Here is a 12757-nt window from a genome sequence, read left to right as displayed (position 1 = left end):
GCTGGAAATTTGAACTTTTATGTGAAATTACTTACTTTTTAAAGTATTGGCAATATTAGATTTTTTTCTTTTTTTTCTGGTACTGGGGATTGGGTCCAGGGGCACTCTACCTTTGAGTGACACCCTCAGCCCTATTTTGTATTCTTCATTTTGAAACAGGGTCTCACTGAGCTGCAAAGGCTCATTGAGTTGCTGAGGCTGTCCACACACCACAATCCTCCCTGTCTCAGCCTCCCCAATGCTGGGATTATAAGCGTGCGCCACCACGCCCGGCTCCTAGAATGTTTTAAAAACAACTTGCAGGCAGATCAAATACATCTGTAGGTTGAACACAGTTTGTAGATTCACACTGACACCCTGTGGTCACCACCAGCAAGTACTAACTACAAGCTATTTAATTCTACTAAATAATTTGTAGAAAATGTGAGATGATTTCACCCCTAAAAATAGTCTGTAGTTCATAGTATCTGTTTATAAAACTTCTAAAACATTTTTCTGCAATGTTTCTTTTTTTTAAAACTAGAGATTGAACCCAAGAGCATTCTACCTCCAAGCCACACGTCTCTCTCTCTTGTTTTTATTTCCAGTTTTTGTTTTTGTTTTTTGTGGGTCTGGGGATAGAACACAGGGGCATTTGACCTCCGAGCTACACCCCCTGCCCTATTTTTTTAATATATATTTTTGAAGCAGGGTCTCACTAAGTAGCTGAGGTGAACTGTGATCCTCTGATCTCAGCCTCTCAAATGCTGGGATTACGAGCGTGCGCCACCTGGCCTGGCTGGGATAGGATTTTAATGAAGACATCTTATAATAAAAATCTGCCTGTTTAATGAAAGCTACTACTTATCCTTAACGCATTATGTAATAGAAAGTGATTCGTGAAAATGAGTTGTGAAAGTTTTAATTTCTCTAATGTGAATATGTAAAGCATATATACTGAGATGAAGTTGCTAGCAGAATCTTTTCATAGCTCAAACTTTTGTGTATATTGTCTTACACAAAAACTGGGTGCCCTTCAGATTGAAAGTTGGAAGAATACCCATTTGAAAAGAAATGGAAAAAGGAAAGAAACTTCTAATTTTAACTTAATGAAGTTCTGTCAGACATGGACTGCTATTAAAAACCAAAATAGGCAAATTGGATCGACAAAAGAGAACCATAAGCCTATTCTCAGGTTTTTGTTGTCTTTGGAGAGAAAATGATTAGTTTTCAAGGCTACCTAATCTACAAATGTCTTATGTAGATAATATGAGCATGCTCTTTTATAGATTTTCTGCCTCTGAGCTGTACCCTAGCCCTATTTTAATTTTTATTTGGAAATAGGGTCTCACGACGTTGCTATGGCTAGTTTAGAACTTGCCATCCTCCTGTCTCAGCCTCCGAAGTACGTGGACTCCTAGCGTGCGCCACCATGTCAGGCTGGGCTCTTTTTTATAATCCAGAGAGAGGGAGATTCAGAGTTCTTTTTCAAAATTGTTACGTGTTCGTTTTTGTAATTTTTAAAGTAAAAACTTCATTACTACCTTGAAGGACACGATGCTGTAGTGCCACCAAGTTGCCTTTACAGAATTAAAACGAGCTACTTTGTCTGGTTTGATGGCTTGTATTGTATAATTACGTCACATGGAGACAGGAGGAGTACAAGTTCCAGGCCAGCTCAGGCAACCTAGTGAGACATTCTCGCAAAATAAGTAAATAAATAAAATAAAAATAAAAAAAGTGGCTGGGGATGTAGCACTTGGGTAGAGCTCCCCTAAGTTCAACCCCCATTACTGTAAAATAAATAAAATTTTAAAAAACTACTTTCTGGGCTTTTACTAAAACCTAAGGCTTTTTAAATTATTCAAATTATTTAAAGGCTTTTTGAGTTATTTTATAACACTATGTACAAAAAAGGCTAGTGGCTTTGCATTTATGTTAAAAGAAGCAAAAAAATACTCTTTACTTAAAGTTGCTCTAGGATCCCCCCCGCCCCATGGGTAGGGGGATGGAATCCAGGGGCATTTGATCTCCAAGCTACACGCCCTGCCTTTATTTATTTATTTTTTCTTTATTTGAAACAGGGTCTGACTGAGTTGTGGAGGGCCTCACTAAGTAGTTGAGGCTGTCTGCGAACCGCGATTCTCCAGTCTCAGCCTCCCAAATGCCGGGATTACAAGCGTGCACTACCATGCCAGCTTCTATCTTTGCTTTTATAGTTATATAAGTGTCATTTTTTGTGTGTGGTATTGGAGGTGAAACCCAGGCGCTTTCTATTTTTTGTGTGTGGTATTGGGGGTGAAACCCAGGGGCTAGAACTCCAGGCTACACTCCCAGACCTATTTTATATTTTATTTGGAAACAGGGTCTCGCTAAGTTGCTGAGAGCCTCACTGAGTAGCTGAGGCTGGCTTCGAACCTGCGCAATCCTCCTGTCTCAGCCTCCCAAGTGCAGGGATTACAAACTTATGCCACCACACCTGGCTGGGCAGTCTGTTTTTTAAAACTAATATGTAGCTACTAGCTCTGCATATCTTTCTGGTAAGTAGAGTGATGATTATTATCTTTATTTTAGTTACTTAATTCCTTTATCTGCTGACTGCTTAGCAAAAAAAAAAAAAAAAAAAAGAAAGAAAGAAAGAAAATTCTTTTTCACTGTTGCCTACTTATTTTTTCCGTAGTTCCACTGTCTATTGTAGTCATTATTGATGTGAACAAGGACATCAGGCAAAGCTTTTAACTGGCATACTTGACTTTTATTTTCGAGCTGCCTTGATTTCCACCATTGATGTGTCTGAGCGTGTAACTTTATTTAGCAGCTTGAACTGAAGACATAATTTCTTGATTTCACCCTCCTGGATTAACTTTGCTAGAGGCATCAGAATTTCACTGTATTGATTATATACACTTACATATTTCTAGTTAACAGTTCACCCACGTCTTTAAAACATACCTGAAGGAGCAGGAAGGGCCAGTTCTGTGGTTCTTCCTTGAGCCACATTTGGGAGTGATAGGTCAGAGCTATTGTCAATATTTTAACTTATTCTCCTTCCCAGCTGAACTGCAGAAAGCTTGGCAGGGTCCGATTGAAGATGAGCAGGACTTTGATTTTTTCACTCACCTTATTTTCCCCCACTCTTGTTGTATTAGGGACACATATGTCAAACCAGAATTTTGTTGGATGAAGGGGGAAATGAGGCTCAGAACAATGAAATAAATGCCTGCTCCAAATGTCACCTTCCAGTATTTCAAGATGTTGCTGTTAGTGCTAGCTACTTTTTGTGATCCTTGTAGAATCAATTTTGAGATTACTGACTTGAATATTTTAATGATTTCTTATGATTTTTTTTAAAATTGCATATTTTCAGAAAGTTGTATGCCAAGTCTCAAGCAGTTTATTAAAATTTACCCAAGAATAAATCGTACCACAAGTAAATCTCTGTGGAAACACCGTCAGTGTGTGATTTTGGTGTCGCAAGGCTGAGTACTTGTGTAGAGCAGCCGAGAACTGAAGTAAAATATATTTCTGACAGAACAAAACGTATCGGAACACTAACATTCTCTGAGGTTGATTTTTGAGTATTAATTAAGCTAGCCTGTAAATGAAAGATTGAATTAGGTATATGATGAATGAGCTAATTCGTTTATTTATAAATTTTTAGCATAAATATGAAAGAACTTCTTTGTGGAATGTACTTCAAGAGTGAAATTTTTCAATTGTTTTAAAAAATGTTTTCTTAAGATTTTTTTTATTCTTTCCATGCTTAACAAATATTTGATTTGGGCAAATAAATGATAGTGCTAATATGTAATAATTAAGATACTTTTTTTTTTTTTTGGTGGTACTGGGGTTCCTGGAAACCCTTTTTCTTCCGAGCTACACTCCCAGACCTATTTTTATACTTTTTTTTTATTTTGAAACAGGGTATCTTAAGCCAGCATGGCTGGCTTCGAACCTGCGCGATCCTCCTGTCTCCGCCTCCCAAGCACAGGGATTACAAGCATGTGTTGCCACACCCGACGTCTTACCCCTGTTTGTGTGTGTGTGTGTGTGTGTGTGTGTGTGTGTGTGTGTTACTAAGGATAGAACCCAAGAGCTTTTCTACCTCCGGGCTATACTCCCAGATTTTTTTTTTATACTTTATCTGGAAACAGAGTCTCACTAAGTTGCTGAGAGCCTCACTAAGTAGCCGAGGCTGGCTTCAAACCTTTGTGATCCTCGTCTCAGCCTCCCAAGCGCTGGGATTACAAGTATGCAACCCCATGCCCGGCTTATGTGTATTGTTTTTAATAGTATAAGTACCTTTTTATATTATTATAAAATCATCTGATTATAATCAACCTTATTATAAAATTATCTCTTTAAATTGCTTTTTTTTCAATAGAAAAAGTTACGCCGATCACAACATGCTCGCAAGGAGACTGAGTTCTTACGGCTAAAGAGGACCAGACTTGGCTTGGACGACTTTGAGTCTCTGAAAGTTATAGGAAGAGGAGCTTTTGGAGAGGTACACTTCTTTGTTCAAGTCATCACTGCTAAAACTGTGTGTGTGTGTGTGTGTGTGTGTGTGTGTGTGTGTGTGTGTGTGTGTTTGCTACTTGAAAACATAGTATTGGCTAAGTTGCTGAGAACCTAGCCAAGTTGCTGAAGCTGGTTTTAAACTTGTGATTTCTTGAGTCTCCCAAGTTCTGGGCTTACAAGTATGTACCTCTATGCCCAGCTAAGGTAGGAATTAAAATATATCTGAAATACCACTTGGCAAATGGCAGCTTTCTTTAGGAAACCTACTCTTTGCTCTTATGTAAGTGGTATTTGACTCTTGAACGTTTATTATATATAGTATGTTATATCATATATATTTTTCAGTACTGCAAATTGAACCTAGGGCACACAGTCACTGAGCTACATACCCTATCCATTTGTTTTTATTAAGAGACAGGATCTCACTGAGTTGTCCAGGCCAATCTCAAGCTTGCAATCTTCCTTCCTTAGCATACTGAATAGCTGGGATGACAGATGTGTGCCACCACACTTAATACTAATTTATTTTTATTTTCTAGGTACGGCTGGTCCAGAAGAAAGATACAGGCCATATCTATGCAATGAAGATTTTAAGGAAGGCTGATATGCTTGAAAAAGAGCAGGTATGGGTTCTTTCACACATGCAATGCAAAGGAACACCTATGACTAAGATGGTAGAGTAAGGGTTTATATTGGAATTTTAAAAAATCTTGTCTTACTATATAATTGATGATTTTTTGGTAGCCTATTGTAGTGTTTTCTAATTCTTTTGTATATATATATTTTGTAATCATACATCACTTTGGGATATAAGACTTGAGAGGATATACAAGCACATATCATCCAATAAGCCCTCATCCAATCCCCATCCCATTCCCTCCCCCTCCCTCAATCCCATGCTTAATTGGTAATTATCTTTGATATATTTGTTTATGTACCTCATAAGTTTTAAAGAGATTCCATCCTCCCCCATCCCCTCCCCTCTGATTGGTCACCTTAATTGCTTCCCAATAGGGCCTTTTCTACTACTCGACCTTCTCCTGTTACCCCTTTCCTCCTAGTTCTTGCTAATTAGGGGAAGCATCTGGATTTTATTTTCTGTGATATTTCTCTGTGCATGCTGCGTTGCAAGTTCCGATCCCATTCTTGACAGCCCCAGTAGTGGCCTGGCCACCCAGGGGACTCTTATCCCAACCTCGCTGGCTCCAGCACCAGCTTTGCCTCATGGGAGGCCCCGATCCTGGCCTCGCTGACCCCCCCCCCACAGAACTGACCCCTCGGCTGGCTCCGCTCCCGGCTTCAGAGGCCCCGGCACCAGCCTAGCCTCACGACAGGCTCCAATTCCAGCCTCACTGACCCTGGCACCAGCCTAACCACTCAGTAGGCTCCTATCCTGGTCTCACATGTCCCAGCACCATCCTTGCCTCACGGCAGTTTCCGATCCCAGCCTCGCTGGCCCCGGCACCGACCTTACCCCTCGGCAGGTTCCTATCTAGGCCTCGGAGGCCCCGGCACTGGCCTTGCCTCACAGCAGGCTCCGATCCCGCCTTGATGGCCCCGGCATTGGCCTAACCCCTCGGCAGGCTCCGATCCCGGCCTTGGAGGCCTCAGCACCAGCCTTGCCTCGTGGCAGGCTTCAATCCCGGCCTCGCTAGCTCTGGCACTGGCCTAACGCATCAGCTGGCTCCGATCCTGACCTCGGAGGCCCCAGCACCAGCCTTGTCTCACAGCAGGCTCTGATCCCAGCCTCGCTGGCCCCGGCACCGGCCGAAACTCTTGGCAGGCTCCAAACCTGGCCTCGGAGGCCCTAGCACTGGCCTTACCTCATGGCATGCTCCGATCCTAGCCTCGCTGGCCTTGGCACTGACCGAACCCCTCGGCAGGCTCCAATCCCGGCCTCGGAGGCCCCATCACCTGCCTTGCCTCATGGCAGGCCCCGATCCAAGCCCCCTCTTTACCCCAGCAGGTTGTCCCACATTCCCGAGGTGCGTGGTGGTAGTAGTCTACCTCTGAGGTAATTTTTTCAAAAGTTTCAGGTGTATTACGTCACATCTCTGCCTCCCCTGAGTACTTGCCACTGCCAATGCGACTGTCTCCACCATTTCAAATCTTTCCCAAGCTCTTTTCCCATACCGCACAATGTCCAGTGTTCCTAAGCATGCGTGACGGTAGCATCCGACCTTTGGGATAATTTCTTCAGAGGATCAGGGTGGGTTGGATCAGATGTCTGCCTCTCCCAAAGACAAGTCTCCACCACCATCTTTGCACTGCTGCCGCCACCGTCTTCCTCCTAGGGCTCCGCTAGACTCTCTCCTTACAGGTGATGTCCAGGATTCTTAAAGATGTAGAGAAGCCTCAATCCTCTTTTATGGGGAATTTTTCCAAAAGCTCCAGTTCAGATGTATATGTTTTGTCTGCATCTCCAATATTCTAGCTTCCGCCTCAGCCATCTTAACCACTCTCGAATATTTTTCTTTTCCCTTTTTTTAAAAAATAAAAATAAAAAGAGAAGAGAGTAAGAGAAGAGAGTATGTGTGGTTTGGGGAGGATGTGGGTTCAGGCACTCAGTAACGATGAAAAATTTTTTTTCATTCCAGGTTTGTGGGGTGGGGGTTGCCTAAGGGTGCCCTGCCCACGCCCGCCCATGCACCCAGGGTCGGGGCCTGGTGGCCTGGACCTCAGGGTCCTTCCGGGTGGGGAGGGGGTCGCCTAAGGGTGCCCCGCCAGCGCCTGCCCATCTGCCCAGGATCGGAGCCAGGCGGCCCGCTGTTTTCTAATTCTTACATTTAAATTTTTCCTAAGTTTATAGCCTATGTATTAGTCTGCTTGGGCTGCTATGACAAAATACCACAGGCTGGGCTACTTGTTTTCTTGCAGTTCTGGAGTCTGGAAATCCAAGATCAGCGCTCTGGGGTTGGGTTTCTGGTGGGTCTCTTCTCCTGGTTAGCAGAGGGCACCTTCTCACTAAGTCTTCAGGTGGAAGAGAGAGAGCAAGAACACACCCAACATGAGAACGCCTGGAGTCTCTTCTTACAAGGACACTGATTTCACCCGTATTACCTCATTTATTTCTTAGAGACCCCACTTCCAAATATAGTCACACTGAGTAGTTAGGGCTTCACCATGTAAATATAGGAAAATGTGTTCCATTTCTAAGAAAATATCATCTGACCTGAGTGAAAACAAGTTTCCAGCATCTTCAATTCTGTCACATCAAATCAACTAAACTTGTTTCTTGAAAATTCACCAGTTTTACCAATTTCCAAAGCCTTCTCACTACTCTCTCCCCACACCTTGGCTCTTGCCACGAGTCTGTGACTTCCTGCAGCTCTGTGGCATGAGCGTAGCATCTGAAACGTCCGTACTGATAGTCTTTCCTCACCTGTGGGCTAGACACAGACCCTGGTGAAGGACTCAGCAGAGGGGAGATGGCATGAGAGGGCCCGGCGGTCCTTAAGCCTTGTTTGCCTTTCAGTTCACACCCAGTACTAACTTTTTTTGTAGCAGAACATGTTGATTTTAACTGTGACCCGCTTGGGTTTTCACTGCTTTCTTTTGCTTCACTGTTTGTTTTATTCCGTTCATTCATTAAGAACCCCCAGTAAACCATTCTAGATTCTGGGAATATAGTCGTCTCTCTCTCTCTTTTTTTGTACTAGGAATTAAACCCAGGGATGTTCTACCTTGGGCTATCCCCACAGCCCTATTTTATATTGTTATGTTTAAATACAATCTCCCTGGCCTTAAAACTGCAATTTTACTGTCTCCGCCTCCCGAATACTGGGATTATACGCATTTGGTGGTGGTGGTGGTGGCGGCGATTGAACCCAGAGCCTTGCGAATGCTAAGCAAACTGAACTGCAGCCCCAGTCTAGAATCCAGTAGTTCACAAAACAAATTTGAGCCTTGTTGTTTTTTAATAGTGGAGAAAATGAACAGATAATTATTTCAAATTGTCATGATTGATAAGTACCATGTAAGCATATTTTTAAAAGGATCAAGTAATACATATCATCTGGGTTTAGGATGAAGAATTCAATCAGGAAGTTTCTCTAAGGAGGGAATAGTTGATGAAGGACTGGATTCCCCCCCCACACACACACACATACACACTGGAGATCGAATCCAGGGCTTTGTGCATGTTAGACAAGCACACTACCACTGAGCTGTGTCCCCAGCCTTGACGGAACAATGAAAAAAATGACATAGAAAGATCTGGTGGAACAGAGGCCCAGGTAGCAAATGCAGTAGGCCCTGAGCAAGAATAACCTTAGCCTTCTGGAGGAGAAGGAAGCCATATGGCTAGGAAGTGAGGGGAGTGTGCAGAGATGAAGGGGTGGGGTAAGCACAGCCAGCTCACACAGGACTTTGAAGGCCGGGTCTAGATTTGGATTTTATGCTGGGATGGCAGTGGCAGGGTTGGTTCTGTTTAAACAAGGTAGTGTCAGTGGCGAGTCTGATTATGTTTTACAAATAGGGACCTTTTTGCTGGAATATAGGCAAAGCAAAATTTGAAACAGGAACTAGCTAAGAATGAGTCTAGCATTTTCAGCCAGGATGTAATTAAACTTTGGTTACAATAATAAAGTTGAAGAAAGTTAAAATAGAGTAAATGAGGGTTTTTCAGGAAGAGCTAGCAGGATTTGGTCTGACTGGGGTTGGGGACAAGAGAGTGGGCAGAGCTATGAGGGGAATGGAAGAATCAAAGAGAAAGTGACAGGACAAGATGAAATTGCCCAGGGAATGCATAGAGGGTTCTGAGGGCTGGATTGGAGCCGTAGGGAATGCCAGGCAGAGGAGACACAAACGTAACCCACAAAGAGCATCTGCCCAGAGAGGGGAAAGGTGGAAGAACGGGGCTAGTGCCCGGGGAAGCGGGAGGAAGCCCTGAGTACTGTGCTTCTCTAATACTCAGGACTCAAGTTGGCAGGAAATAGGTTTATTCAAGGCCGACTTTGAGGAAGATAGAGGAGACCTTTCCATCTCAAGTCTCCATCTTCTGGGGAGCCAGGAGGAACTTTTTGTCCCCTTTTTTATAGGACAAAAGGCAGGGAATATACATATGTAGATTTATTTAGCAGGAGAACCTGTCCATCTCAGCTTCCTTGTCATCTGTCCAGCACAGGAAGAAGTTTTTATTCTTCGTATGGGGAAGTGCAGAAGTTAAAACAGTTAAGAGCCTTTGATTTCAAAAGGTGCCCCTATTCCAGTGGAAGCCATGAGAAGAACATGTTTAAAGCAGGGAGTGAGCTTAACTTTTTTGAATGCTGCTGACAAAGATCAGGAGGAGGACAGGACATTAGATTTCACATCATAGAGACTTTAAATATCTTGGCAGGGCCGGACATGGTGGTGTACTCTCGTAATGCCAGTGCTTGGGAAGTAGAGACAGGAGGATCCCAGGTTCAAGGCCAGCTGTAGCAACTTAGCAAGACCCTACTTCAAAATTAAAAGTACTGGGGTTGTAGCTTGGAGGTAGAATGCCCCTGGCTTCAATCCCCAATACTAAAAAAATAAATAAATAAAAGTCTTGGCAAGGACAGTTAAAGTGGATGGAAGGGAGAACTCTAACTGGGATGGTGGGGAAAAGAATGGGAAGCAGCAGGTGGACAAAGGTGAGTTCAGATCAGATTTCCTCCTGAAGCAGAGTGAAGATCGGTTGGTAAGCAAGAGTGAGGGACAAAAGGAGGTGTTTTTGTTTTAAGACAAAAACCGTTTCAGTGCTAATGGGGAAAATTCATTAGAAAGGGGAAAATTGGAAAGAATGGGGAGATTACCACTGCATACTGGAAGACAGGACTAGAAACCTAGTTATTAAAACAGAAAGGAGGCAGTGTGGTGGCGCACGCTTGTAATCCCAGTACCTGGGAGGCTGAGACAAGGATCCGGGTTCGTGGCCAGCCTCAGCTACTTAATGAGACCATGTTTCAAAATAAAGAACAAAATAGGGCTGGGGGTATAGTATGGAGGTAGACTGCTTCCACCCCCAGTACCACAAAGTAAATAAATAAACAAATAGAGGCAGACCGACAGACAGGAGAAGTAGAGGACATATGACCAAAGCAGCATGGGCATGGGAAAGCTCCAGGCTCCTCGGTCAGCGAGGCCACTGGCTGGAGAGCAGGAAGGGCTTCTTAGAAGTTGAAGGAGAGAGTTGTGAAGCTCTCCTTTTGAACTGTGGAGAAGGAGACTTGCTAGGGAAGTGCCCACTGAGATCTGCAGTCACTGCCGGTTGAACTGAAGCCAGCTGGTACAGTCAGGTGACTCCTCACCCTGTGTCAGTGGGAGTGAGGGGGTGACAGGAGCCATTCAGAGATGAGGTTATGGGGATTTCACCTATGGTCTGTGACTCCACAGAGGAGAGTTGGAGAAGTCAAGGATGGTTGACCTATTCAGTTGGATTAGAGAATTATGAGCAATGATCAGAGTAAGGGTCTGGGTGAAAGTGAATAGCCTCAGAGACGAAGCGGTGGATAGGAATCTAACTTAGCCACAGTGGGTAAGGCCTCCATAAGGTTGTAGAGGAAGGAAAGGAGGCCGTTGGTTCAAGCTGCAGTCTAACTGGGTTGGCTACTGGACTCTTGAACAAACATAGCCAGTCTAAATTGAGATTCACTGTAAATGTAAAATATTCACTACATGAAGACTTGGTGCCAAAGAAAGTATAAAATATCTCAGTAATTTTCATATTGATCACTTATTAAATGATATTTGGATATATGAGGTTACATAGGCTACTGCTAAGATTAATTTCATCTGAGTCTTTTTGTTTTTTATGTGGCTACTAGAAAATTTAAATTACTTAGGTGGCTTGCATTATTTTTGCCTTGGAGGGCATGGTCTGGAATACTTTGCTACAGGTTGAGGAGCCTCTGGACCACTGTCCTTTCCTATGCAGGGGCAGTCTCACCGGAGCTCAGCATGCAGTCAGATTTGCACTTGAGAGTTGTTGTCTCCCCATTAAACTGCTCTGTATTTATTGACTTGCTTATTTCTTACTAGAGATTGAATTCAAGGCATTCTACCTCGAACTACATCCCCAGCCCCTTCATTTTTATTTTGGAGCAGGGCCTCGCTAAGTTGGTTGAGGGTCTCACCAAATGAGGCTGCCTGCGAACTTGTGATTCTCCTGTCTCAGACTCCCAAGTACAGGGATTATAGGCATGGGCTACCATGCCCAGCTGAAAGACAGCTTTAAATTTTATTGCTTCCAGCACTTTTAATAGTTTATTAAGAGCCTTCTCTTCAGCACAGCTGTAATCTCAGTACTTGGGAGGCTGACACAGGAGGATCACAGATTCAAGGCCAGCCTCAGCAATTTAGCAAGATCCTGCTTCAAAATAAAAAGGGCTGGGAGCGTAGCTTCAATCCCCAGTGTGCATGCATGCAAGTGCACGCACGCGCGCGCGCACACACACACACACACACACACACACACATCACCATGGAATTTTATTTTAGGAAAACTTTTTCTACTCAATTCTAATCTATGTTTCAAGTTTTATCATACTTACTCTAATGTTAAACACCCCACAAAATTAGTAGCAGCTGTTTCAGTACCAGATTACTATATGTCATCCTTTCCTACCTTTGCATCTCAATTTGGAAACATGCCCTGCAATCTGGGCTTTGAGCTATTTTGATATAATAATCTAAGTTTATGTGTGGTTGTTTTTCCTGAGAATATCACATGCAACTCCTGTTCGGGGCTTTTCCTCTACCACCTTAGAATGCTTTGTAAAAGAAAATACATGAGAGTTTTTGTTACCATTTTTCACTTAATGAAATAATCTCCAGAAAGGTTATAAAGCTTTTTTGATGCCAGGAAGCAAGTTCTTACTCCTGGTTCTCATGCTCTCAGAGCACTTTCTACACCAGACGGTAATACAGCAACCCTCCGAATGATACCTCAAGCAGATCATAGTTTATTGTCCTGAAAAGGCTTACAAATATGTGTTCTTCTATGTTTTGGGCCAGGGTTTATAATGGTGGTCAATGAAAACAACAAAAGTATAAAATCAAATTTTATTTTTTTTAGTTTTTGAAGAATATATAAATATGTTGATACAAATACATCTGAAAGCTGACCCCATAAATTATTCAATTTATAAAATATTCAGTCTATAAAATGTTCACATAATAGCATCCCTATTATATGTCCAATAATCAATAGCAAAACCCCAAAAACTACCGGGCATGGTGGCGCACGCTTGTCATCCCAGCATTCGGGAGGCTGAGACAGGAGGATCGCGGTTCG

General features: G+C 43.1%; 1 protein-coding gene across 1 annotated transcript in view; it reads left to right on the top strand.

Moving 5' to 3' along the window:
* Nucleotides 1-12757, top strand: part of STK38L (serine/threonine kinase 38 like) — a gene marked incomplete at its 3' end in the record, with an annotated part of 37502 nt that overhangs the window by 12599 nt on the left and 12146 nt on the right. The window contains exons 3-4 of the mRNA XM_080705672.1: nt 4364-4486; nt 5040-5123. Coding sequence (XP_080561798.1) covers nt 4364-4486; nt 5040-5123 — 207 coding nt within the window. The remainder of the gene's footprint in view (nt 1-4363; nt 4487-5039; nt 5124-12757) is intronic.

This window comes from Muscardinus avellanarius, assembly GCF_963383645.1.
Source record: "Muscardinus avellanarius genome assembly, chromosome: 11".
Taxonomy (NCBI): Eukaryota; Metazoa; Chordata; class Mammalia; order Rodentia; family Gliridae; genus Muscardinus; species Muscardinus avellanarius.
The sequence above is the reverse complement of the archived record's forward strand: the minus strand, read 5'-3'. Positions and strand labels throughout refer to the sequence as shown.